Raw genomic sequence first — 25,739 nt, 5'->3', positions numbered from 1 at the left:
ATATCTGGCTCATTCTCCTGCTTTCTGCAAGTTTTAGAAAACACTAATTGTAAATATCACGCTTGAGCCTGAAGAAGAGATACGAGAGTGAACCTTCCTTCCTTCTTTGCGGAGGTGTGGAATACAGCATGTGCAGCCGGGCTTGACTAATGTTAGTTTTGCTGAACTAAATGCTTCCCTAACCTTTATTGTTTACTGTTTGTTATAAGGGATGGCTCTCTGAGGGAAAAATGTATATTGGGATACAAAAATGATGTAAAAACAAAAGGCATAAAAAGTTAGTAAAATAAGGCTTACATTAAGAAGAAAGAGAAAGGAAAGGAAGAGAAGGAAGGAAGGAAGGAAGGAAGGAAGGAAGGAAGGAAGGAAGGAAGGAAGGAAGGAAGGAAGGAAGGAAGGAAGGAAGGAAGGAAGGAAGGAGGGAAGGAAGGAAAGAGAAAGAGAGAGAGAAAAGGGGAAGGAAGAAGAAAAGAAAGGAAGGAAGGGGAAGAAAGAAGGAAAGAAGGAAGGAAGTTAGGAAGGAAGGAAGGGAGGGAGGAAAGAAGGAAGGAAGGAGAGAAAGAAAGAGAGAGAGAGAAAGAAAGAAGAGAAAATGAGGTTGTCAATTACCAAGGAAGTACAGTATATAATTTGGACACCAGGTGGTGCTATCCTCAGGCCACTGGCTTCCTCAAAAAGTATTCAATGCAAAAATAGTAGTCATTCCCCCATTGATAGATGGTCATCACTGGGCAACACCGTCCTCTCAGTCTCTCAGCTTCACAACCTAAGAGTCAAACCTATTTCTGGTTATGTCTCGAACCACCCCCCATATTTAATGTGTTGACAAGGTTTGCCAATTTCACTTTTGCTACATCCCTTGAATTACCACCTCCTCTCCTCTGACATTGTTACTTCTTTAGTGCAAGTCCCCATTACCTTACCCCCTGGACTACTGTTGGTGAGTCTACCTGCCTCAAGTCTCTCCCCAATCTAGACCAATCTCCAATCAGCCACTAAAGTGATTTTCTGAAAGCACAGATCTGCCCTGTCAGTTGCCTATTCAATAAACTCCAGTGGCTTGCTCCAGGATCAAATACAAAATCACCTGACATCCAGAGCCCTTTATAATCCTGCCCCCTCCTACCTTCCAGTCTTCATACACATTACTCCCCAACAGAGTCATGGATCCAGTGACAATGGCCTCCTGGATGTTTCATGAAGAAGCCTCTCCATCTCTTCACTCCAGGCTAGGAATATTCTCCCCTAAACTAGGAATATTCTGCATCTTCATCTGTCTACTGACCTTCCTGACTTCAGGTCTGAACTAAAATCTTCTCCAGGAAACCTTTCCCAACCCCTCTTAAGTGTGAAGCCATCTCTCTCTTAATTATTTCCTGTTTATCCTGTATATAGTTTGTTTGCATATATTTGGTTTCTCCCCCATTGTGCTTCCGGAGGGCAGAGACTGTCTTTTGCCTTTAGAGTCACTGGTACTAAGCACAGTGCCTGGTACAAAGTAAGCACTTAATAAATGTTTATAGATCGGTTGATTGGCCAAAGCCGTAGCTGAGAAAAGCCTTGGGAATAGGACTAGGGACATTAACAGGATGCCTCAAATAAAGAGAGATGACACCCCCACAGCTGTGGTTTTAGGGCATTTTCAATGTATTGATCAGTTGTGCTGTCTTTTATTTTCCTCTCTAAAAAAAATACAATTTATCCTATGGGATGGTTCTTCGGGGAGAGAGAGGGATTCTTGGGATAACTATGGTGATGTGATAAACAAAAACTATCAATAAAAACTTTTTTAAAAAAGAAAAAAAGGCAAAGTGTCCCAGCTCCTGCTGGGCCGGTCCGGCCTCGGGTTCCAAGCCCAAAACTAGCAACTGGGAGAAGTTCCAGAGCAGGTGAGGGATTAGCCACGTGAGGAAACCCACTACCATCAATTTCGGAGGTAAGGCTGAATGGGCGGAGTTTAGAATTCAACACTGCGCGTGCGCTGCGAAAGATTCCCTTCCGAGGGCGGGGCTGAGGCAACCTAAGTGACGCAGACACGTGGAGTGGTCCTGTGAACGCTCGCTGGTTCTGCGCCTGCGCAGTAGGACGACAGAACATGCTTGACGGCGGCCGCCCGTCTCTGGTTGCCGTGGTGACGTGGGAGTGCTCGACGGTAGTGCTGTCTCTTGGTCAAGGGGTAAGGATGCGGGTCGGGGGCTCGCGTACCCCAGGGGGGTGGTCAGAGGGCCTGAGCCTCCGCGAGAGGCCCCAGTGGGCGTGGAAGTGCCGCTTGGGCCAGAGACCGGGCCGAGAAATGGGAAGTTCCGTCCAAGCACAATTCGATTAAGCCCCTGATGGTGAGATGATAACAGTTGGGGCGTGGACGTAGCGCTTTGTAGCTTGCAAAGCGCTTTACGTGCAGCGTCTCGTGGTTAGCCTCCCTGCGAACTAGAGGTACTCTTATCGATTTTACAAATGGGGAAACTGAGGCTCAGAGTTGCACTCCCTGACCTCGCAACCTCCGAATCTTTCCGACTTCGAACCCAGCGCTCTTATCAGCCCTGCCCTCAGGGGATGGGGGAGCGGGGTAGCGCCCCCTGCCCTCGGCCCTTAAAGGATCCGGCCCAGTCTGCGAGCATTTATGAAGTACCTACTGTGTGCCTGGCCCTGGTGCATACTAAGTGCTGGGGATACAAAGAAGCAAAAAACGATGCACGCCCTCCCTCGAGGAATTTATGGCCCTGGGTGGGGGGAGGAGGCAAATAAATTGGGGATCAGCACGGGGAGGGGGGGGGCGAGGTGCGTCTGGCCTTAAGGGGAACCGGGAAAAACTTGCAGAAGGTGGGGTTTTCATCGAGACTTGATCCATTGTCCCCCATGCGGCCTCTAAAGTCCTAAAGCGCTGGAAGCTTCCCTCCCCACCCCGCCAACCTCAGTGGCTCCCTATTGCCTCCAGGATGGAATAAGAAATGCAGTGTGGCATTCAAAGCCCTCTCCTAGTCTTCTCACACCTTACCCCCCCCCCACGCCCGCTCTTCCATCCAGTGACCCTGGCCGCCTTCGTATTTCAGGGACAGCACACTCCGTCCCTCGCCTCTAGGCGTTTTCTCTGGCTGTCCACCATGCCTGGAACATTCTCCCTCCTCCATGCCAGCCACTGACCCAGCTTCTGCTGAGTCCCCCTTCGCTAGGAAACCTTCCCCAGCTCCTTCATTCTGAAGCCTCCCCTCTCTTATTTACTGGTTATCTTTTGTATGGCTCATACAAAATGTATACGTTTGTTGACCGTTATCTCCCCAATTAGAGACTGTTTTTTGCCTTTTTTTTTTTTAACATCCCCGGCACTTAGCACCGAGACTGCCCTATAATAGGAGGAGAAGAGGGTGAAGGGTCTGAAGCGATGCTTGAACCTAAATCTTACATACTCAGAACCAAGCTGTCTCTCAGCGTCCTCCTAAAGCAGAGTAACAACTCACATTGGCATCGTGTTTTTAGGTTTGCTAAGCAGTAGAGTTCGGTTAGAATATGGAGAACAAGGGACTTGAGTATGAGGGAGGAGTTGAAACATTGGCCCAGAAACTTGTGCTCGGCATTGGGGAAGTTATAAGGATGGCTTACTGGGAGTACTAACAATAGCTGATACTTCTGTAAAGCACTTCACATATATTGTCTCATAAGTTTCACGGTAACCCTGTGATATAAGTGCTATAGGCTCAGCATGATCCCATTTTATAAATGAGGAATCTGAGATCAGAGAGGTCAGGTAATTTACCTATAGTCACACAGCTAGTGAGTATCTGGGGAGGGGTGCGGGTGTGTGGAATCTTTCTGCACTCCATGTCCAGCCTTCTGTTGCTACACTTATCCCTAATTTAAGACATACACACATTCATTTAATACATTTTAGAATATCGTTAAGTGCATGAGAAGAATACAAAATACTCAGAGATCAGATGAGGAAGACTTTACTTCCAGTTAAGGAGACTAGGAAAAGCTTCCTGGAGTAGAAAATATTTGAACTAAAGAATTTACAATTTAACTGAAGGGGATCTCAAGATGCTAGGGGTATAAAGCACAGGTGTCAAACCTGGGCCCTCCTGGAGCTGCTGGAACTAGATGTCATTGGCAAATGTTTAACATAAAGATACAATCAAACATAGATGATGTTAATGTGTGGTTTTCTAAGTCAAGATGAGATCCCCTACGGGAATTACTTCTATTTGAGTTTGGCACCTCTGGTGTAAATGAACTATAGCTTACTACCTAAATGCAGAAAGATGATTCAGCATTGGGTAAGATTGAATGAAAGTCATTATCTTGACAAACTTTTGAGGAAGGAGTCTACCTCACAGGGTTGTTATAGAGAGCAAACAATGCCATGTCGGTGATCCTTAAAGCTGTATAGAAAATAAGTGTTCATGTTGCTCCACCAGCTCCATCTGAGCCCGAATGCTATGTTTTAAATACGAAGGCTCTTCAAGCATTGGATCATTTGAGCCACTAATTTAATAGCTATTAGTGGCTCCTAGGTGAAGTAGAAAGAATGCCGGCCTGAACAGGAAACCTGTGCTCTGAGGCATTGGCCATCCATCCCTCCTGTTATTGAAAGTTCAACACTTATTAAGTGCTTATATGCAAAGCATGATGGGAAGTGACTGGAATTCAAAAGTTAAGAACGTACACACACAAAAAAAAGTACACAGTCTCTTCTCTCAGAGGTGCGCCTCCCTCTCCAACAAATATTCAAAAATGAAAGTGTCACTTTTTAAAATTTGTAAGCTAAAAGTACCAGAGTTTGGCTTGCTGCCCTGAAGCTGGAATCAGATTCTAGGAAACGATGTTTTGGACAAATAGAGAGGTTCACAAAAGAAAAAATGGACAATTTTCATTATGTGAAATTTAAAAGTTTTTGGACACACTAAACCAACGTGGTTGTTACAGGAGAAATATCTCCTCTCTGAGTTCATGTGGTGAGTAACTGCTGCCAAATATATATTTACCACAACAGAAATTATGATTAGTTACGGGGTTTGGTGGATAGGGTGCAGGCCTTAAGTCAGGAAGAATTATTTTCCTGAGTTCAAATTTGACCTCAGACACTTACTAGCTGTGTGACCCTGGGCAGATCACTTAACCCTATTTTGCTTCAGTTTCCTCATCTGTCAAATGAGTGGGAGAAGGAATGGCAAACCACTTTAGTACCTTTGCCAAGAAAACCCTAAATGGGATCACAAAGGCTCAGACATGACAAAACAACAACAGAAGTTATTAAGGTAAAAAATCTATATTTTTTTATTATGTTCAAGCATTGGCTCAGGCCTCAGAGAAAACCTGAACAATCATGAGGATTCTGATCAGGCTTCTTATAGGAAAAATCATGTTAGAGTGTCGGAACAGAAGATAGCATGGCAAATAGTACTGATAAAATTATCTTAACTGTCGTCATTGTATTCAGTATCATCCCAGCGATTTGTGCACTGATGCTGATCAAACAACAAATATTATTAATTTGCCTGTTCTTTGCTTCTAGTTATCCATTGATTAAGGAGCCTTAGAAAATGGCAGAAGCAGTCTTCCATGCCCCAAAAAGGAAAAGAAGAGTTTATGAGACTTATGAATCACCATTCCCCATCCCTTTCTGTGAGGAGGTTACACTTCAAAGAGATTTCAATGTATACCGTGCTGAAATTATCAACAATAATGTAATTGTAAGGAATGCAGAGGCTATTAAACAGTTGTATGGTAAAGTAAGTGTGAAGTGTTTTAGTTCTTTTAAAGGGGTATCATAACTTGGGCATATGGTGGCAGTAACCAGTTTGGAGATTTGTAAACACGTAATGAGCCACTTGACAAGGAATTTCTGCTTTAGAGAGTGTACACTATTATTTTTTTACTTTTTCTGGTAGGAGTGGTGGGCTTGGGCCGTGTCATATATAATCAGTCTCCTTTTCCATTGTGACCAATAGGTTCTCATCAACTGCCTGTCTCTAGATGTAGATGATATGGTTATGTAAAATAAAGCTTTTATCAGAAAAGTTAACTGGTCTGTATGGGAATCGAAACTGATCTTGTCCTCATTAATGCTGCTAATCAAATGTATTCAAGGGAATACTCTACTTACCCATGTAATGATTGGAATGACGCCACCTGCTGGAGACTTACTGTAGAAAAGCTCCGTCATGAGGTGAACATCTCTGAGGGGGCAAGACCATGCGTCTTTTCTTTGGCGTCAGGAAGTGACGTTTGCTGGTGGGAGGAAGAAGGGGGAGCCTGGCGCTCTGACTTGCTCTCTTTTCGTGTGGACTCTGGCAGAGAGCGGAGCTAGAAATGCGCTCTCCCTTTAATAGATAGATGAATGTAGGCCTTTTTCTCTTTACCAAATTCTTATTCTCCTTAATAAATGCTTAGAGGGGCAGCTAGATGGCGCAGTGGATAGAGCACCGGCCCTGGAGTCAGGAGTACCTGAGTTCAAATCCGGCCTCAGACACTTAACATTTACTAGCTGTGTGACCCTGGGCAAGTCACTTAACCCCAATTGCCTCACTAAAAAAAAAAAAAAAAAGCTTAGAAACCTAACTCTTGCTAAAGCTTATAATTTGTTGGCAACCACTCATTAGATATTTTAGACAGACTAGCTAGAATTTTAGCTTTAACACCCATGAGAAATAAATAATCATAAAGCTACAAGGATATCACAAGTAGATGTTTATCTCCTTTGAAAGCTTACCATGATGGCCTTTAACCAAAGAAGTAGCTCATCATGCCAAAGTTTAGATTTAAATTTTCACAGATAGTTATTACCCAAATAAGTGAAGCAGCAGATGTTACAAACTGTCTGTGTCAGTTGTTCACTTTTAACTAAACAACAGATCACTGAACATGAATTAATATTTATTTTCCTGGAAGGGTTATTTTGGAAAAGGCATTCTCTCAAGAAGTCGACCAGACTTTAGTATTTCAGATCCTGCCCTGGTTGCTAAATGGAAAGGTAAGTTGTTCATTCTTGGGTCCTTTTGGCTTTTATACTTCCACTTCAGTCCATTTAGGCCTGTTGTTTCTAAGATGTTAGTTGCAGTTTTCTGCCCAAAAAAAGGTTAACGGGAGGAAAGTTTATCTAGAGAAGGTAGGTGCTTGTAGTCGTAGAGCCTTGTGTGTCCTCTTCATTCTAGAATTGTTATTATCGTCAAAAACATTTTTTACAGTTTTAATCACAGCACAAGTCCACATAACTGGCACATAGTGAATAGTTAATAGATTTAGCAGCTGCTTGTGATGCCTTTAAAATGAATTGATGATATCCTTACTATTCCTTCTTCCAGTAATTTGTACATAAGACACAAGCTTGTATGTAAGCAATGATAAGAGACAGAAACTCAATAAAACAAACATTTATGTGTTGTTGTTCACTCTCTGATATCTTTCCCTTTAATATACAAAATATAGATGGACCATTTATTAACTGCTTATTGTATGCCAAGCACCATGCTAAGTGCTGGAAATACAAATACAAGCAAACGAGACTGTCCTTACCTTCAGTAAGCTTACATTCTGATGGAGGAAGACAACACTTGAAAGGTCTGGAGGAAAGGAAGAGGGGGCACTTAGAAGGGGCATGGTAAGGCGATGGACAGAAGTGGTGTGGTGGTGGCATGAAAGGCAAAGGCCCACCCATCATTGCTGGAGGACTCGGGGTAGATCAAGTCCCAGGTTTCTGGGAGAGTGCATGTGGCTATCTGGAAAGCGATGCGGAGGCCACAGTGACATAGAGCTCTGTTTCATAGGAGAGAATGTATGGAGATACCTTTGGAGAGCTACAGGAACAAGTTAAAGATTATAAATGGAGGACACTGTTCATGCTGCAGTGATCTTCACAATAATTGTACATACTTCCCGGACTTATGGAATAGCCTCGTTTTTAAACCTCGGGAAAATGAGTTATAATCTGTTTATATCAAGAAAGAAAAAGTTACGGTTATTGTTTGACCTAATGAACACACCAGATATTTTCATAGTAAGCCACAGATACTCCAGCTTCCTAGTACAAGGAGAGTGTGGCCCTGAAGAAGTTCATCTTCCCCATTTGGATGGTGAAGAGCTGCCTCGAATGGAATTTTTGGGTTAGAAGGGAGCTTAGAAGATCTTCTGTTGTAAACGGTAGCAAACCACCAGCCCAAGCCTGCCACCTGTTTTGTACAGCCTGTGAGCTAAGAAGGGTTTTTGCATTTTTAAATTAAAATTTTATTATAGTTAAAAATCTAAAAACCCTTCATAGCTCCAAGGTTGTACAAGAACAGGCTGTAGACCATTTAGCCTCGCCTCATCTGTTCCAAGCCCTTATTCTGCAAATGGAGTGAAAAGAAGTTAAAGGTCTTACCCACTAAGTGCCTTAATCCAGGGCCACACAGCTAGTTAGTGAGAAACCTGAGAATAGAATTTAGATCTCCAGCTCCCAGACCTTTACTCTTTCGGATTGCATATCAGATTACTTTTTAGTGCTTTCACTGGTGTAAGTGTTATAAACTTGGGCTAAGCCTGTATTCATGTTGATATGGCATGGTGCTGGGAAAAGAACATTGAATTAGAAGTCAGCATTTAGAGCAAAAAGAAGCTGTCAGACTATCTAGATCAATCTCATTTTACAGATGAAGAGACTGAGGCCTATAGAGATGAAATGATTTGCTCAAGATCGAAGAGTATTTATTTAGCAGGACTCAAATTTGAACCCATGTCTCCTGACTATTTATTCACTATCTTTTTCCCTCCATACTACACTGCCTCCCCTAGATTCTAGTCCAGCTTCTGCCAATTAACTCTTTAACCTTCAGCAAATCACTTAGCTTCAATGTCTCAGTTTCTTCCTTTAATTCAGCTAACATTAAGTGCTAACTGTATGCAGAATAAAAGTAGGAGATCTAAAGTTACAAAGTACCATGACAGGGGCAGCTAGGTGGCGCAGTGGATAAAGCACCAGCCCTGGATTCAGGAGGACCTGAGTTCAAATCCAGCCTCAGACACTTGACACTAGCTGTGTGACCCTGGGCAAGTCACTTAACCCTCATTGCCCCGCAACAAAAAGAAAGGGGGAAAAGAAAAACAAAGTACCATGACCACAAGTGCCTCTGACATACAGAGCTATAATAAACAAATAATTAAAGTTTGTTAGAAAGGTGGAGAACAAAGTGCTGAGGTCTCTGGGGGGAAAGATAGGTAATCCAACGGAAGAAGCTGGAGACAGGAAAACATTCATCACCCTCTCAGGGAAGGGAATTTACCAAGTAAACTTCATAGTTCTTTTTCAAACAGAAGCTAGACACCTGTGAAGCTTATCTTTATTATCCTTTCTAGATTCTGTTGTTTGGGGTTTTTTTAATATTTAAAAAGCTGCATGTGGTCATTAACTTATCGTATTATTACAGATGCTAAGCTGGGCATGCCTATACTTACATCAGAGAGGTAAGTCAGTGTTTTGAGTCTATCATATTGATGGTTTTAATATGGTTTTAGTTATATTTTTTACACTGCTAAAGTAGGAAGGAGGAACACAGCAGATAAGTTCTTGAAAAATGTGTCTAAATTGAAATTGTTTGATTTAAGTCAGCTTAAATGCCCTGACACTGTGTATAATAATAACCCTATGTGAAAACCTTTAGTAAAGCATGACTTCTCTTTAACCTTCTAACATGTTTTGTAAGTTTCAGATATTCGAACCCACTAAACTGGCAGACCTCCTTTTGTAGACAAAACTAGTACTACCATCTTTTTCTTCTCCCTCTACCACTTGTACAGTATGAAGGAACAGGTATTTTCTCTGCTCTTCATCAATGACCTTTTATCTTAACCAGATTAATAACAATAACTTGCATTTATATAGCCCCATGTGCTAGATACTTTACAGATATTATTTTATTTTATCTACATAGCAGCCCTAAGAGAGGTAGGTGCTATTATCACCCCCATTTTACATTTGATGAAAATGAGACAAAAGAAGTGCAGTGACTTGCCCACGATCACATAGCTAGTAAGTGCCTGGATTTGAACTCAGATCTTTCTGATTCCAAGCCCAGCACTCAATCCACCACTGTACCACCTAACTGCCTAGTGACTGGTTTATTTATTGTCTGCCTCAAATAGCATATTCTTTTTTCTCTACCTGTGCTCCTACAGTTTTCTCTGCTTGAAACAACTTCTCCTTTCCTTTCAGCCCATCCAAATCCTAATTTTCCTTCTAGGCTCAACTCAAGTCCCACCTTTTTCATGAAACCTTCTCTGACAATTTCATCTCACATTGATCTACCCCTTCTCAGAACTCCCATGGTACTCCTAGCCAAAACCATATAACTTAGTCCTTCATTATCTATAGGTAACACCTTAGTTACTTGGCATATTTGGAGGAATGAAGCTTATTGAACAAAAGATTGACAAATAACCCAAAACACACTAAACATTGACTTAAGATTTTGATGTTTTTGTTGAAATCTTTCTTAAAATATGTTACATCCTTGCTTGCCTTATTCAACAGTATTACTAACCATAATATAACTTTTTCTTTTTTCTTTTTTTTTGTTTTTTTTGTTTTTTTGTTTTTGTGGGGCAATGGGGGTTAAGTGACTTGCCCAGGGTCACACAGCCAGTAAGTGTCAAATGTCTGAGGCCGGATTTGAACTCAGGAACTCCTGAATCCAGGGCCGGTGCTTTATCTACTGCGCCACCTATCTGCCCCCTAACTTTTTCTTAATGACATTGGATGATCGTTATGCTTGCTGTTTACAGGATTGGGTAGTCATGTCCTCTGAGGACTCCGAAATTTATGGGCTAGATGCTCTTATGAAAATGCCCCCATCTTTCTGCCTTGATGGTTTTCCCCCTCTCTTCACTTGCAGCCACCTACATTCATAGACTCATAGGATTAATGTTGAGAGGGACATTAGAAATCGATAGTTCAGCCTCCCTCATATTATACATGAAGAAATTGAGGTCCAGGAAGGGTAAGTCATTTGCACAATCACATACCTAATAATTGACTGAGTCAAGATTGGAGCCCAACTTTTCTGACTTCTAGTTCATTATTCTTTGAATGAGCTTGCTTCTTGTCACCCCTCTATGAGACTTCTACATGATATTCTTCTCTCTTTTAACTTTCTTTTTTGTCCTTTTGCTCATTCAGCACTTCCCGTCATTTAGAGATGAAAAGCCTGAGTTTTTACTGTTCTCACTAAACAGTAAGAACATTCCTTTCTTCTAGTTGGTGACCTGGCTTGTCACAGCACATCTTCTGTAATGTTCTTGCTCTTTTCAGCTATTTTCATTGTTGAAGCTCTATACAAAGCCTTCTTCAGTTGTTTCCAGGACCATTGGAATGACTGGACATTTGATGGCCACTATATAAGGATTTCACCATGCATTCCATTGTTCTCTCGTTGTTGATATATATCAGTCTGATCTCCTCAAGCACAATCTAAGTTCCTCACTGGCCATGGGCATTGTCTTCTCCTTTTCCTCCATTAACTTAATGCAATGCTTGACACATATTAGGAGCTCAGTAGAATTTTTTTAATTGGCAAGATGGCTAAAAAATCTTCTAGAAGGTTGTAATGGGCTCTTTCTGGTCTCTGTCTTCACCATGGAGGGATTAGGACAAGCATGTCTGTGTGGCTACCATGTAGCTGTATATCTGTACCTAAGTCCTGCACACCTTCAGGGTGGCAAGGCAGGAGATCACTGCCCAGATCAAGGCATCTGTGGCATCTCTAAAGTGCCTTGATAACTGGCATTTTTTCCTTTGAGAACTGATGTTATCTTGTACACAGCTTCTGTATGATCTTTGTAGTGTGCTACAGTCTATTTATGCCCCCATGTACCTATCCGTACCTGTGGGGGAGTCTGTGGTGTTGATTCTTTGCAGATGGTGGTATGAAATCATTGGAACAACACGGGTATTAAGGGCAGAGGGCCGGCAGGAGTAGTTTCAGGAGATTCTTTAGTATCATCCAAAGTTCTGTGCCTTCTAGCCCTCCGTCTTCTTCCTGTCCAGTTCTGGGCCAGTCGTTTTGAACTCACCATCCAACTGCATATGATTAAATGTGAGGTGCTTTTTATTTTTCAAAGCTCGCTCTGACGACATGATCTGATTTTATCTTTATAACCCAGTGGGGTAGGAAGGGCAGGTGGTGTGATTTCTCCTCACAAAGAAGGAAACTAGATACAGAAAGGTTAGTAATTTGCCCAAACAGTGGCAAGGTCCGAACAGAACCCAGGTCTTCTAGTCCAGTTCTCTTTCCACCATACCACACTTCTCCTCTCTTTCTACAGAAATGGACAAATATTAACTGCTTTGCATCCATTGAATCAAATTATTTTCTCTGAGGCTACTTTTTAAAAAATTAAATTCCTTTTTAATTATATAGGGAGAACAATCTCTGGCATTGTATTGTTTTTTATATTTTATACTCAGGTCAAGTTGGAGTTATTATAGAACTCTTAACTTAAATCAGAGATTTTAAGTTATATTTTAACTTTTATGTTATAATTTAACAACTTCCCCTAAAGAGCAGAATCCCATTTTCATGTAGTATCCAGTTTCTAAGTTACTTTAACAACCAGTATCATTTAATTGTAAACTTTATTGAGCTTATTACAAGTGGTAAGGCACACTACTAAATCATGAGAAATGGTGGCAATAGTATTGTTTGTTTTGTTGATTTTTCAAGATTAAAAACTACTAATGGCATTTCCGTCATGTAGGTACCAGCATGGTGTAACATGGGCTGCAAATCTTATGCAAAGAGAAGGGCAGGAGGAAAGTTCAGTTCACAGAATTCTTGAGGATTTTACAAAACCACTTGAATTCCCTTTTGTGAAAAGAAATGAAGATCAGCACAATGATGAACTTAGCCATATGTTGCATCCAGAAATAGAAAATGGAGAACATAAAGCAAAACTTCTAGTCACAAATGGAGAGTCTGTCAAACCGGATGCGGAAGATGAGAGCAAAAGCTCAAGCTCTGAAAACATGGACTGGAAGGATTGTTCTGTAGGTGATCCATTAGTTAAACATGGCTGTGATGAACAAAAGGGAAGTGACGGTGATGCTTCAGGTCAAACACACTATCTCACACACGGAGATTTCATCACACTTGATTGTCAGCCCAAAGATTGTGTCCAACAGAAGCATTTGGCGTTTGCCACAGATGGGGAGTGTGATCATGAGTATGTGCTTGTTCAAGAAACAACAGATTGTTTAGCAGATGAAGAGGCGGCAGCAGGTAACAGAGTAAGTATAAGAAGAAAAGGTCTTTTCTTTGAATTTTTCTGTTACCAATTTAAAGCAATTTAAATGTTAGTGTAATAGTGATAAGAGGCAATAAGGCAATTTAGACCAGTGAGGTCAACCTCAAACAGACACAGGGGCCATTGGGCCATTAAATAAACCATACGAGGATTCCCACTGGTGTCGACTGACGTAGAAAAACACATTTAACATTATCTCTGTCCTGTCGTATTTATGTTTATTTTGTTAAATGTTTTCCAATTTCATTTTAATATAGTTCCTGCTATGCTCATGCATGTTGTAGGCTGGTATTTGACATCTTTGGTTGAGATAGTTTGCCTCAGAGTCAGGAAGACCCAGGTTCAAGTCCCATTTAAGATGCATACTGATGGGGGCAGCTAGGTGGTACAGTGGCTAAAGCACTAGCCCTGGATTTGGGAGCTGTGTGACCCTGGGCAAGTCACTTAACCCACATTGCCCTGCCCCTCCCCCCCCCCCCCCAAAAAAAGACACATGCTGATTTTGTGGCCCTGGGCAAGTCATTTAGCCTCTTGTGTCGCCAGGCAGCTCTCTAAGACTGCAAGTTAATAATAGCTAGCATTTCAAGAATGCTTTAAAATCTACAAAGTGCTTTATAAGTATCTCATTTTGTCTTTACAACAACTCTGGGAGGTAGGTGTTCTTATTATCCTCATAGATGAGGAAACTGAGGCAGACAGGTTAAATGACTTGCTCAGGGTCACACAGCTAGAAAGAGTCTGAGACTGCATTTGAACTCAGATCTTCCTGATTCCAGGCCATGTATTCTATCCTGCACTCCCAAGTACCTCTAAGTAGCAAAGAAGGTACAAGTCTGCATTGATTGAAGAAGTGCCTCAATGTAGAAGAGCTGCTTCCATTAATGATAGCACAGACCCAGGGAAAAAAGCAGTATTTCTCTTTAGTAGTGAAGAGCTCCCATTGACAGAGCACTTTATAGAGTTCACATGCGTAATTTTGTGTGACCTGTAATGGTACAAGTATTATTATTCTAGTTTTACAAGTGAAGTTTGGTATAGTGGACAGAGGATGAGCCTTGGAAGCAGGAAGACCCTAAGGAAGATTTTTTCTGTGTGATGGTGGGTAAGCCTTTACCTCTCTGGGCCTCAGCACCCTCCCTCAGCTGTAAAACAAGAGAGTGGGATTGAGTGACCCCCACAGTCCCTTCCTGCTCCAAATCGGTGAAGCTAAGGGGCTTGCTCAAGGCCCCAGACCAAGGTAGTGTCAAAGGCAGGACTCTAGCCTAGAACGACTGACTTCAGGTCAGTCTGTTTGCTGCACTGTTCTGCCTCACTACTCCAGTAAAGAAAGATGTGTTTGTTTGCATGTGTGGTTGCAGTGTAGGAGATGTGGTATAACCCAACACCAAAAACCCCAGTGTCAGTGACCTTCAGAATTACTTAAATTATAAATAGTACAAGATAAAGTATATATTTGAAGAATTACTCTTCTGTGTGGGGTTTTTGTTTTGTTTTGGTTTGGTTTTTTGTAGAGCAGTGGGGGTTAAGTGACTTGCCTAGAGTCACACAGCTAGTAAGACTCTTATGTTTTTATAAATGTGTTTTTTTTTTTAAATTTTATTTATTTATTTATTTATTTTTAGTGAGGCAATTGGGGTTAAGTGACTTGCCCAGGGTCACACAGCTAGTTAAGTATTAAGTGTCTGAGACTGGATTTGAATTCAGGTACTCCTGACTCCAGGGCCAGTGCTCTATCCATATAAATGTGTTTTTAAAACTCACTTGTAAGGTGGCAATATAACAACACTAAAAGTTTAAGAGAAAAATGCTGAAATGAAACTATTTAGTCCCTCTCTTGATAATGTGTTTAAACTTGGTCAGTATATGACTTATTTTATTTCTTTATCTTTAGGCAGTCAAAAGAGAAAAGCTAGTGTGCAGAAGAAATCCATATAGGATCTTTGAGTACTTACAACTCGGCCTAGAAGAGGTATTTTTTTTTAATTACTGTAAACATTTTAACTATTCTATATTGGACCCTCAGTGTAATGCTATTTTTAGGATTCATGCTGTAGAACCTTCTTATGCACAGGCTGCCTTGAGACAGTGTCCCTTAGCACATCTCATCATGCCCCACCTGGCTGTACTACTTTGGGATTTCTCTGATTTCTCCTCCATGCCCGTGCATTGGGTACCTTCCCTTCACACACCTCTCCTACCTCTACCCCCTTTTCAGCTTCCTCAACTAGCTCTCTTTTTTTGAATTTGTATCCCAAGCATTTAGTACAGTGTCAGACACGTAGTAAGCACTTAAGAAAAGTTCATTGACTATTGACTCCTACAATTAACTAGATGCCCTTGTTTGCTTTGTATGTCAGTTTCATTCTAAAAAATTAATTGTAAAGTGCTTTTCTATAAACCACATCGTGTTTTCTGTGGTCAGTTATGTGCTCGTTGCCACCCCAGTGTCTTTGCTCAGGTTGAACATACACACGCTTCTCTCTTGTGCCCCCCTTCTCTGCCAATCCAAATCCCACCCATTCTTCAAGGTCCGGTTCAGTTTCAGTTTCCTAGCCTTCTTCAGCTGTTCTAGCCCAATATGATCATCCTTCTAACTGAAGTGCTCTAGCACTTGGAATTAACCATTTTTAGTGTCCTGTTTTGTTATTTCTGTGAATATGTCTTTACTCCCTACTTATAAGCTTCTATGAATATATAGAGCAAGTTTTACACTTGTCCCCCACGGTGCTAGACACATAATTAACATTCAGTAAATACTCACTGAATTAATTTTCATTAATGGGCTTTCCATAGAGGGAAAAAATTATGGTTCTAAAACTCCCAATTCAGACTTTCCTGATGCCAACAAACAAGCTCAGTGTTAGAACTGGAAGGTACCTTAGAGATCATCCAGTGTAACCCCTTCGTTTTGCAAAGGAGGCCAAAGACTAAGTTCTGTTGTTATTGTTGTTCAGTCATTTCAGTCATGTCCAACTCTTTGTGGCCCTGTTTGGGGTTTTCTTGGCAGAGATACTAGAATGGTTTGACATTAACTTCTCCAGATCATTTTTGTTTTGGTTTTTTTTGGTTTTTGGTGAGGCAATTGGGGTTAAATGACTTCCCCAGGGTCACACAACTAGTAAGTGTTAAGTGTCTGAGGTAGGATTTGAACTCAGGTACTCCTGACTCCAGGGCCGGTGCTTATCCACTGCGCCACCTAGCTGCCCCACTCCAGATCATTTTACAGATGAGGAGCCTGAGGTAAATGAGGTTAGATGACTTGTCCAAAGTCACATAGGCTGCTAAATGTCCGAGGCTAGATTTGAATTCAGGTCTTCCTGACTCCAGGCCTGACACTTTATCCACCCTGCCACCTTACCTGTCTGACTTAAGTTCTAGAGAAGCTAAATTACTTGACTAAGGTCTAATAGAGTCAAAAATAAAGCCTAGGTTTTCTGACTCAGTTCAGCCTTCTATCAAAAATTCTGATCTCTTTGAAAGCTATAGCAGTAATCTGAGAGTAGGTGATGGTATTTCTGCTATTGATGGCAAGAAATGTTCATATTTCACTTGAGGTATCATGATATGTGTGAGCAGCAGCAGCTGCTGCTCTTGTTCCAGGAAGCATCTGGAGATGGCAGCAGCTACAGAGTGAAGTTGGCCCACATTTCTGGAAGCAATGTGTCTTTTGACAGTATTCCCCTAGCATTAGTCTTACAAGAGTATATACTAAATCCTTATCTGTGCTCTAATTTTTAATTGTGCTTTGGTAAATTTCTAGTCTATTAATTAGCCGTATAATGGCATCTTCGTGGCTTAGCGTCTCCCAAAATGTCATTTGCAAATCTTGGGAGCCAGTATGGCCAGCAGCCTAAGTCATCCCTGGCTAGCTGTCATGGTTCACCTATAGTTATTTCTGAAATCATTTGGGAATCATACTGATACAGTTTCAAAAGCTGCTTAGAATAAGAGCAGGAGGAAACGTGACATCATATGATCCATGAAAGCTTCACACAGGGATGAAGTGAAGCCAGGATTGTCATTTCCTTAGGAGCCACTGCAGCCATTCCGAACCAGTCTCTGAAGAATAAGCCACTAATTGGTGTGTTTCTGAAGGGTATGGTTTGCTTTTGTTTTGGTTTTTGCTGAATGAAGTCTTAGAACAATGAAATGTTACATTCACTATGATCTCAGTTTTTGTAGAATTGTCTACTCACCCTAGTACCTTTATAGTACCCTAGACCTACTCTTACTTCCACTACCTTAGTAAAGGCCCTCAATACCTCTCATGTAAACGTCAGTAATAGCTTTCTTATTGGTCTTCCTCTCTCCATTCTAATCCATTCTCCACACAGCTGCCAAAGTAATCTTCCTAAGGCTGGTAGGAACAACATTTTTTTTACATAAAATGAAATGATTTCCCTTTAAGGAAGCAATGTGGCCGTTCTCATAATTAACCAAGATGATAACTAGGATTATAAAAAGTTCTGCCTATAAGACAGTTTTTGAAGAACTCATGTGAAAGCAGCCATTGAGCCTGACTCTGTTGCTGAGCAAAGATTGGACATTATTTATGCTTTATGTTTTGTTGTCTTTTCCAGCAATGCATAATGAACTTGATAAGTCCGACCACTCAAAAATGACTGAAGAGAAACTTCTAAGTCCAATTATAGAAAGATTACAAAAGAAAAACGACTTGAATATTCTAGAGAAAACTTTTCCCTCTGTTATCTTCTTGGATAGTCTATGTATCTTTCTGTATATTTGACGTGAAAAACAATGTTTATATATGCTGGTTGGTAGGATGTGAGAGGAAAGAAACTAGTATACACTCTTTTCTCTATAGAAGTTAATCTTCCTTGAATTTTTCTTTGTGCTCTGATTTTTTTAAAAAAGATTTCTAATGGAAAAAATATAACATACAAATGAACTTTAAAAAAAAAAACTCTTGGAAACTTATCATTTTAATTTACAAATATACAGCAATTTTGAATGTATTTGGAACTTTATATTGTGTTTTAACTCAAAGAAAAACCTATAAAATATTTAATTTCCATGAACTTAATGTTATGTTTTAATCAATACATTTTTCTTTTGTGTTTTCAGGCATTTTTCTTGGTCTATGCTTTGGGGTGTTTAAATATTTACTATGAGGAGGTAATGTATTTTTGTAGTCTCGTTATGCTTTACAGTTTTCATAATAATAAAAACAAGTACACTCTTTTTTTTTTTTTTTTAGTGAGGCAATTGGGGTTAAGTGACTTGCCCAGGGTCACACAGCTAGTAAGTGTTAAGTGTCTGAGGCCGGATTTGAACTCAGGTACTCCTGACTCCAGGGCCGGTGCTCTATCCACTGCGCCACCTAGCTGCCCCAAACAAGTACACTCTTGATCTTCTTTCTTGTGTTATACAAACTTTGATTTATACTCAATAGTTGCTGTTCCGTTACTAGGCAGCTTTGCTCTGATGACCAAACTTTGGTGTCGGAAGCTAATATTGGTATTTCAGGCTCTTTCTTACTCCCAAGAATTGAAAGAGCTGCTTCTTACCTAGCAATCCTAACAATGGCCTCAGAACAGAGGATTTAAATTTTTTCAGGAAAAAAAAAAGGTAGTCAGGGTAGTAGACCAGGAGAGAAGTTACTGGTCTTTTCCTGGTTTCTAAAAATTTCTATCTTATGAATCTTTTAAAAAAATAAAATAGTAGCATGCAAATGTACTTTTGTGCCTCCCATTTGATTCATATTCTAGTGTTATAGTTAAAATTTAAACCAAAAAAACAAATGAACCCCAAAGCAAACCTAGATATCACAGGCTTATCCAGAGTTCTGTAAGTAGAAGGTTCTTGCATTAAAGAGAAAGGAAGGGGGCAGCTAGGTGGCACAGTGGATAGAGCACTAGCCCTGGATTCAAAAGGACCTGAGTTCAAATTTGGCCTCAGACACTTGACACTTACTAGCTGTGTGACCCTGGGCAAGTTACTTAACCCCAATTGCCTCACCAAAAAAAAAAGAGAGAGAGAGAAAGGAAGCATTTAGCTCTATTGAAATAACATCCTAATTATAGTAAACATTTCAGCAAACTTTCATGATGTTTGCTGTTGGAGTTTATAATGACAGTGTTGCAAATCGCCAGTGATATCATGCTTGATATATTTCAATTCAATAAACATTTATTAAGCACCTACTATGTGCCCGGCAGTGCATTTGTATTTGTTTTGCTGAAGTAACATTTCTGTTTGGTAGTGAAGCTATTTAATGAATGTACATATTTTCTAAAATTGCTGAACTAGAAGTGGACAAGGCATTGTACATTATAGGTGCTTAATGTCTGAATGAATAAACAAGTACAAAAATGAAAATGCAGTAAAACAGCATTGTGGTGATTCTCTCTGATCCCAAATCACCTAATTTTAAGTGTGCATGCTTTTTTCAGGAGAGCATTTTGTTCTTTTGAACTTTCTTTTTTAGACACCGGCAGCATTTTTTATAAACAGTCATAAGTAGCATATTATAGACCACTGAAAAATACTGAGTTGTTAGCATTATGGGAAAATGATATTAATACTCTTTCTTATGACCTTAGGAGCCTTTAACAATATTGAAACTCTGGGAAGCTTTCCATCTAGTTCAGCCCACATTCAGAGCGACCTATATGGCCTACCACTACTTCCGAAGTAAGGGATGGGTGCCCAAAGTGGGGCTCAAGTATGGAACAGACTTCTGTAAGTACCTTTGGGTTGACTTTTATAAGAAAGAACTTCTTCTAATAGGTACCATCTAACACCAAACCCAAAGTAGGTTGGGGGATTTGCTTCCCTGTAATCTACAAACTGCATAGACACCCTTTCTCCCACTACCCCATTTTCCTGGGTTGGTGAACAGATAGCACTATCTGCATTTACCTGGTCATGAGATGGAGGGGGTGAAAGACATAGCAAGAGGGACCAAAGCGGAAGTGTGCACTAGAGCAAAGAGCTCAGGACTTGTGTCTAGAGACCTTCTAGACCCAGCTCTCATATTTACTATGTCTTGGAGCCAGTCACTTTAGACCCTTCAAGACTCAGTTTCCCCTTTTGTAAAATGAGTATGATCATAGTTACTCTACTGTGCGATCTCACAGAATTGCTGTGTGAAAAATTCTCTGTAAATGTTCAAGCATCTGTAGCTTCTTTTTCTCTGTTATGTCTAATCTTGTGCATATCACTTAACTGCTCTGTACCTACATGGTGAGGCAGTCAGAGCCGTAGAGCTGGAAGAAATTTTAGAGCCCATGTAGTCAGTCCATCCCCCCTCATTTTTACACATGGTTCTGCTTTATGTTAAAGACTTTTAAAAATTCTTGATTCTCGGGGGCGGCTAGGTGGCGCAGTGGATAAAGCACTGGCCCTGGATTCAGGAGTACCTGAGTTCAAATCCAGCCTCAGACCCTTGACACTTACTAGCTGTGTGACCCTGGGCAAGTCACTTAACCCCCATTGCCCCACAAAAAAAAACAAAAAACAAAAAACAAAAAAAACCCACAAACAAAAACAAAACAAAAAATTCTTGATTCTCTCCATTGGAGTAGTGAAATGTTCTTTTTGGTTGTCTTATTTTGAAATAAAATTGTTTCATAAGCTTACTCTTTTTGTTTCCTTGCTTAGATTTTGAATTATATATCTGATCTAGAACTCCCTTTGGTTTTCACTATGTCATTACTCAGGTTACCATAGTAGCTTGAGATTTGTTTATCAGCTTTCCAGATAATTATGTTGCCTGCAAGCTACCTGATTTTAAATAGTTGGTGTACTGGTGTCATTGGCCTTCACTAGAATACTGCCCATTCTCTTCCCCATTCTCCTGTAATAGTAAACCCCTCTGTGCTATACTTAACATGCCTTAGTCTTTTCAACTGTCAGTCATTCTCTAGTTTTGTCATTGCACTGGTAAAATTTAAAAGAAATCTTTTCAGCTGGCAAAGAGACAGATAATGCATCAGGAACTTGCACATTTTGAGATGTGAAATCCAGCCTCTTTGTGGATGATATATAGGCTAAGGGAATATGTGGGGAACCTAATTTAGGCAGCACATTTTTACTGTATACTGCATATCAAATAACACAGATGATCATGTCGCTAATTATGGCTTTCCAAGTGCCTTTCAACTGTTTTCCTAAGGATTAATGTTCCCAGGCCTTCAGAGAAAGTCAAATCAATAAATACTCCAGTGCTTATGGGCTATTTCTCTATCTGTTGAAGTTATTTGTAACAAATACATAACTCTCTAGTTGCCTCTTTATCAGCTGAATGAATTTAGGCAGGCTTACAGAATTGGCTCTCCCTAATCTTCCAAGTTGGGCTCCATTGGTACATTTTTAATGCAAGCTAAATGATGTTGCCATGGTCCTGTCTGGCATAAAAATGCTATGATGATGGATATTTGTAACTTGTTCCAGGCACCTTTTCTATATTGAAATTTGGTTGTCAAGGGAAACTTATTTAGTTTATCTTCAATTAAAATGAACACTACTCCCCAGCCATACTATGTCATGTAACCAAGGTGTAACAGATATATTGACCAATTATTAACTGTGAATTTATTTCCCAGTATAGACAGCTCTTTGTTATTTGAAATAGCAAAAAAATAGGTGAGTAGTTATAAGGTTAATTAAAAACAACAGACATATTCCATGTGCAGATGATTTTTAAGCATTTGCTAGTGGATATTTTTCTTTGATATTTGGTTTGCATACATAACTGCATTTTCTTGAGTAGTAAAAAGAAACCAATTTAAAATGGACCACAGAAAAGAAGTCACTGGAAAGGTAGAGCCAAGAGGGCGGGATAGAGGCAACAGCACAGCTGAACTCTCTCAGCATTCCCCTCCAAACAACTTGAACATAATGGCTCAAATCACATTTTGGAGAGCAGAGCCAACAAAAGGTCAGGGGGAGGCAGTTTTCTAGCCTAAGTAAAGTTAGAATGTTGGTAGGAGAGGTCTGTGACACTGGGGTGGAGGCCTGTTCAAAGTGTACACACATGGAGGCAGTGGAGGTGGCAGCAGCAGCAGCAGGAGCCACGAGAGCTCTCAGCCCAAAGACAGGAAGGGGCTTGGACTGCTGGTTAGAAAGGGATTATGGGAGTAAATCTATTCATTTCTGATGCCATTTAAATTGATACCATCTATCTGGAAAACAGCCCGAGAGTACATAACCAGACTGTCCAGATTGTTCGTAGCTTTTGACCAGGTAGTTCCACTTTGTGAACTATAACTCAAGAAAGTAATGTTTCACCCCTCGAAAAACAAGGTTGGCAGCCATATGGCAAAGTAGATAGAAGACTTGCCTTTAAAGCCTGGAAGATCTGATTTCAAATACTGCCCTTAGTAGCTGTGTGGCCTTGGGGAAATCACTTAAAACATTTTTCAGCCTTGGTTTCCTCACTTTTAAAATGGGTTTAAAAACAGTACTTACCTTATGGGGTTATTGTAAAGATCAAAGGGAATACTATCTGTAAAGCACCTGGCAAACTTTAAAGCACCACATAAATATTATTATTAATAAGAATAGATACAGAAATGCCCACAATGGCAATATTAATAATAGTGGGGAAAATAGAGGCAACCAGAATGCTTCGAAGTAGAATGACTAAGTGAAGCCTGAGATGTTAACACCAAAAAATGCTTTATGACAGTGACTTGCTTGACAACTGTGGCTTGACCTGGAAATATTTATGTGAAGTAATGTTAAGTGAAAAAAGCAGAACATACTCATTACAGTGTAAAAATGCATGTTCTGGGGCAGCTAGGTGGCACAGTGGATAAAGCACCGGCCCTGAATTCAGGAGTACCTGAGTTCAAATCCGGCTTCAGACACTTGACACTTCCTAGCTGTGTGACCCTGGGCAAGTCACTTAACCCTCATTGCCCCGCAAAAAGAAAATAAATAAATAAATAAAAATGCATGTTCTCATTCAACAGACATTTGACTGCCTACTCCTCTGTGCAAGATAATAAGAGCAGGGGGCAGCTAGGTGGCGCAGTGGATAAAGCACCGGCCCTGGATTCAGGAGTACCTGAGTTCAAATCCGGCCTCAGACACTTACTAGCTGTGTGACCCTGGGCAAGTCACTTAACCCCCATTGCCCTGCAAAAATTTAAAAAAAATAAAAAAATAAAAAAGATAATAAGAGCAAAAGACAGAAAAGTTGTTGAATGATATAGTTAACTTTTAGTGTTCCATGGGTTGCTTTTTTGAAAATGTTGATTTTCAATACTTTAAGTCTCTGATTTCCTATGTGTGGATATACATTCCAGATCTCTGTCTGTCTCTCTCCCTCCTCCTTCCCCTCTTCCTTCCTCCTTTTTTTTTTTCTTTCTCTCCCTTTTAGTCTGGGGCATCAGGAAGATAGTCTGTCTCCAGGTTCTTGCTCAAAGCATTTCCACCTTTGGTTAGGACTTTCTAGACTTTATTCTCTGCAGGCAGAGCCCTGAAGTATCCAGAGTCACTTCTATATCAGGCTGGATATGGAGTAGTGCCTGAACACAAATTTGGTGTGTGTGTGTGTATAATAATATTTATACATTTGTTAATATATTTAGTTTAATAATTGTATATAAGTAATTTTATATATGCAGAGGAAGAGTTAGGCCCTCTGCTTTTATTAGGATAAGGAATGCAAAGTATGGAAACTGCCTCCCCTGATGTAGTTTGACAGATGTTCTGTAGTTTATGGTATGAGATTCAGTGACTTACTTCTAGTCCTACAGCTAGTATGTGTCAGAGGCAGGACTTGAACTTGGGTCTTTGTGACAGTAAGGCCTTCCAGCCAGTCCACACCCTACCAGAATTGGGCTGTAGTTAATTGACAGAGTGGGTAATCCCCAGTAAATACTTGAGTTGATCTCTGATTTGTAAGAAAACAAACTATCTTTGACTTTACATTTGAAAGCAGTCTATAATTCTGAAAAATTATGTCAGCAAAATAGCATGTTTATGGTAATATTTTTTTCTTTTTCTTTTTGTAGTGCTCTACCGAAAAGGCCCACCTTTTTACCATGCAAGGTTTGGAGTTCACAGTTTTGAAAAAGCTACATTTGGGGATTACAGGACAAGGAAATTGACAGCAGTTTTAAACTTTGTCAGAGAAATTCTACTTTGACAATTGATGTTGTCTGTCTTTTTTGGTTTGATTGGTACAGATACCAAATGACTTCACCTTGTTCCAGTTACTCCTTTGGTATTAAAATTCATGTTTTAGATTTGAACTTTATTTTATTTGGTGGGGTGGAGAGGAGGGGAGTTAATGATCTGCTTAGCCATTGTTTCTCTTAACTTTGACCAGTACCATTTTCCAAACAGTTAAATGAAATCATATCTACTTGTTTTATGTAAGAAAAAAATAAGGGGCAGCTAGGTGGTGCAGTGAATAAAGCACCAGCCCTAGATTCAGGAGTTTCTGAGTTCAAATGTGGCCTCAGACACTTGACACTTACTAGCTGTGTGACCCTGGGCAAGTCACTTAACCCCCATTGCCCCACAAAAAAAAAAAAAAAGAAAAAATATACTATTAGCTTTTTCTAAGAAAGTAAATGCTAGGGGGCAACTAGGTGGCACAGTGGATAAAGCATTGGCCCTAGATTCAGGAGGACCTGAGTTCAAATCCAGCCTCAGACACTCGACACTTAACTAGCTGTGTGACCCTGGGCAAGTCACTTAACCCTCATTGCCCCGGGGAAAAAAAGAAAGTAAAAGTTAAACTCAGTGTAAAAAATAATCACTCGAAGTTGGTAAAAGTTGATATTTTCACTGACAATCTTATAATTGAGTGTTGGATGATAAAAAACTTATTTTGTTTATCAGGAAAAGCAATACTATTTTCAGCAGACTAATTTCATGGTTTTTATTTGGAAATAGAATTTTTTTTTGCAAAAGACTCAAGCACTATATAAATTAAATTAATGTGTGTGTTTTCCAGTTATTCTGTCATTATTGAGTTGGTTAATGACAGTTTTGAAGGATCACTTCGTAGACCTTTCAGCTGGAAGTCCTTGGCCGGGTTAAACAGAATTACAGCTAATGTCTCCAAGGTAATGAAATGCGAATGGTGCTGTTCATGTCTGATTAAAATGTGTACTGTTCTCTGAAGAAGTATTGGGTTTGTTAACTAATGACAACTTCACAATGTCCTGCCATTCTGATTCTTAAAGGAATTTGCATCTTTAATAAGTTCCTTCCTCAGGAGTACCTTCTGGAAGTTTAAACTTGCAGAGTGTGATCAAGCATGATTAAGTCCTGGTGGCATTGTTTCTCTCTTCAAAAATAAGATGAAACTCCTTGATTGAGTGTATCAGTGTTCTAACCATATTTATGATTGAAGTAGTGAAATTGAGGTCCCTTATCCTAGAAACAGGAGATACTTTCTTGGAAGTCCACTTTGGAACAGTTTCTGGTGTGATACTGTGCCTGTTTCCTGGCAAGCAGGGTTCCACAGAAAAACTGACTGCCCTGGTAGA

General features: G+C 40.3%; 1 protein-coding gene across 1 annotated transcript in view; it reads left to right on the top strand.

Moving 5' to 3' along the window:
• Nucleotides 1-2,182: 2,182 nt before the first annotated feature.
• Nucleotides 2,183-25,739, top strand: part of TSEN2 (tRNA splicing endonuclease subunit 2) — a 36,695-nt gene continuing 13,138 nt past the window's right edge. The window contains exons 1-10 of the mRNA XM_043978960.1: nucleotides 2,183-2,433; nucleotides 5,510-5,726; nucleotides 6,886-6,967; nucleotides 9,396-9,432; nucleotides 12,721-13,249; nucleotides 15,158-15,235; nucleotides 18,352-18,402; nucleotides 19,830-19,968; nucleotides 24,252-24,288; nucleotides 25,202-25,313. Of these exons, the coding sequence (XP_043834895.1) occupies nucleotides 5,538-5,726; nucleotides 6,886-6,967; nucleotides 9,396-9,432; nucleotides 12,721-13,249; nucleotides 15,158-15,235; nucleotides 18,352-18,402; nucleotides 19,830-19,968; nucleotides 24,252-24,288; nucleotides 25,202-25,313 (1,254 nt within the window). The 5' untranslated portion in view covers nucleotides 2,183-2,433; nucleotides 5,510-5,537. The remainder of the gene's footprint in view (nucleotides 2,434-5,509; nucleotides 5,727-6,885; nucleotides 6,968-9,395; nucleotides 9,433-12,720; nucleotides 13,250-15,157; nucleotides 15,236-18,351; nucleotides 18,403-19,829; nucleotides 19,969-24,251; nucleotides 24,289-25,201; nucleotides 25,314-25,739) is intronic.

Source organism: Dromiciops gliroides, chromosome 1, assembly GCF_019393635.1.
Source record: "Dromiciops gliroides isolate mDroGli1 chromosome 1, mDroGli1.pri, whole genome shotgun sequence".
Taxonomy (NCBI): Eukaryota; Metazoa; Chordata; class Mammalia; order Microbiotheria; family Microbiotheriidae; genus Dromiciops; species Dromiciops gliroides.
Note: the sequence above shows the minus strand (reverse complement) of the source record. Positions and strands in the feature narration are given on the sequence as shown.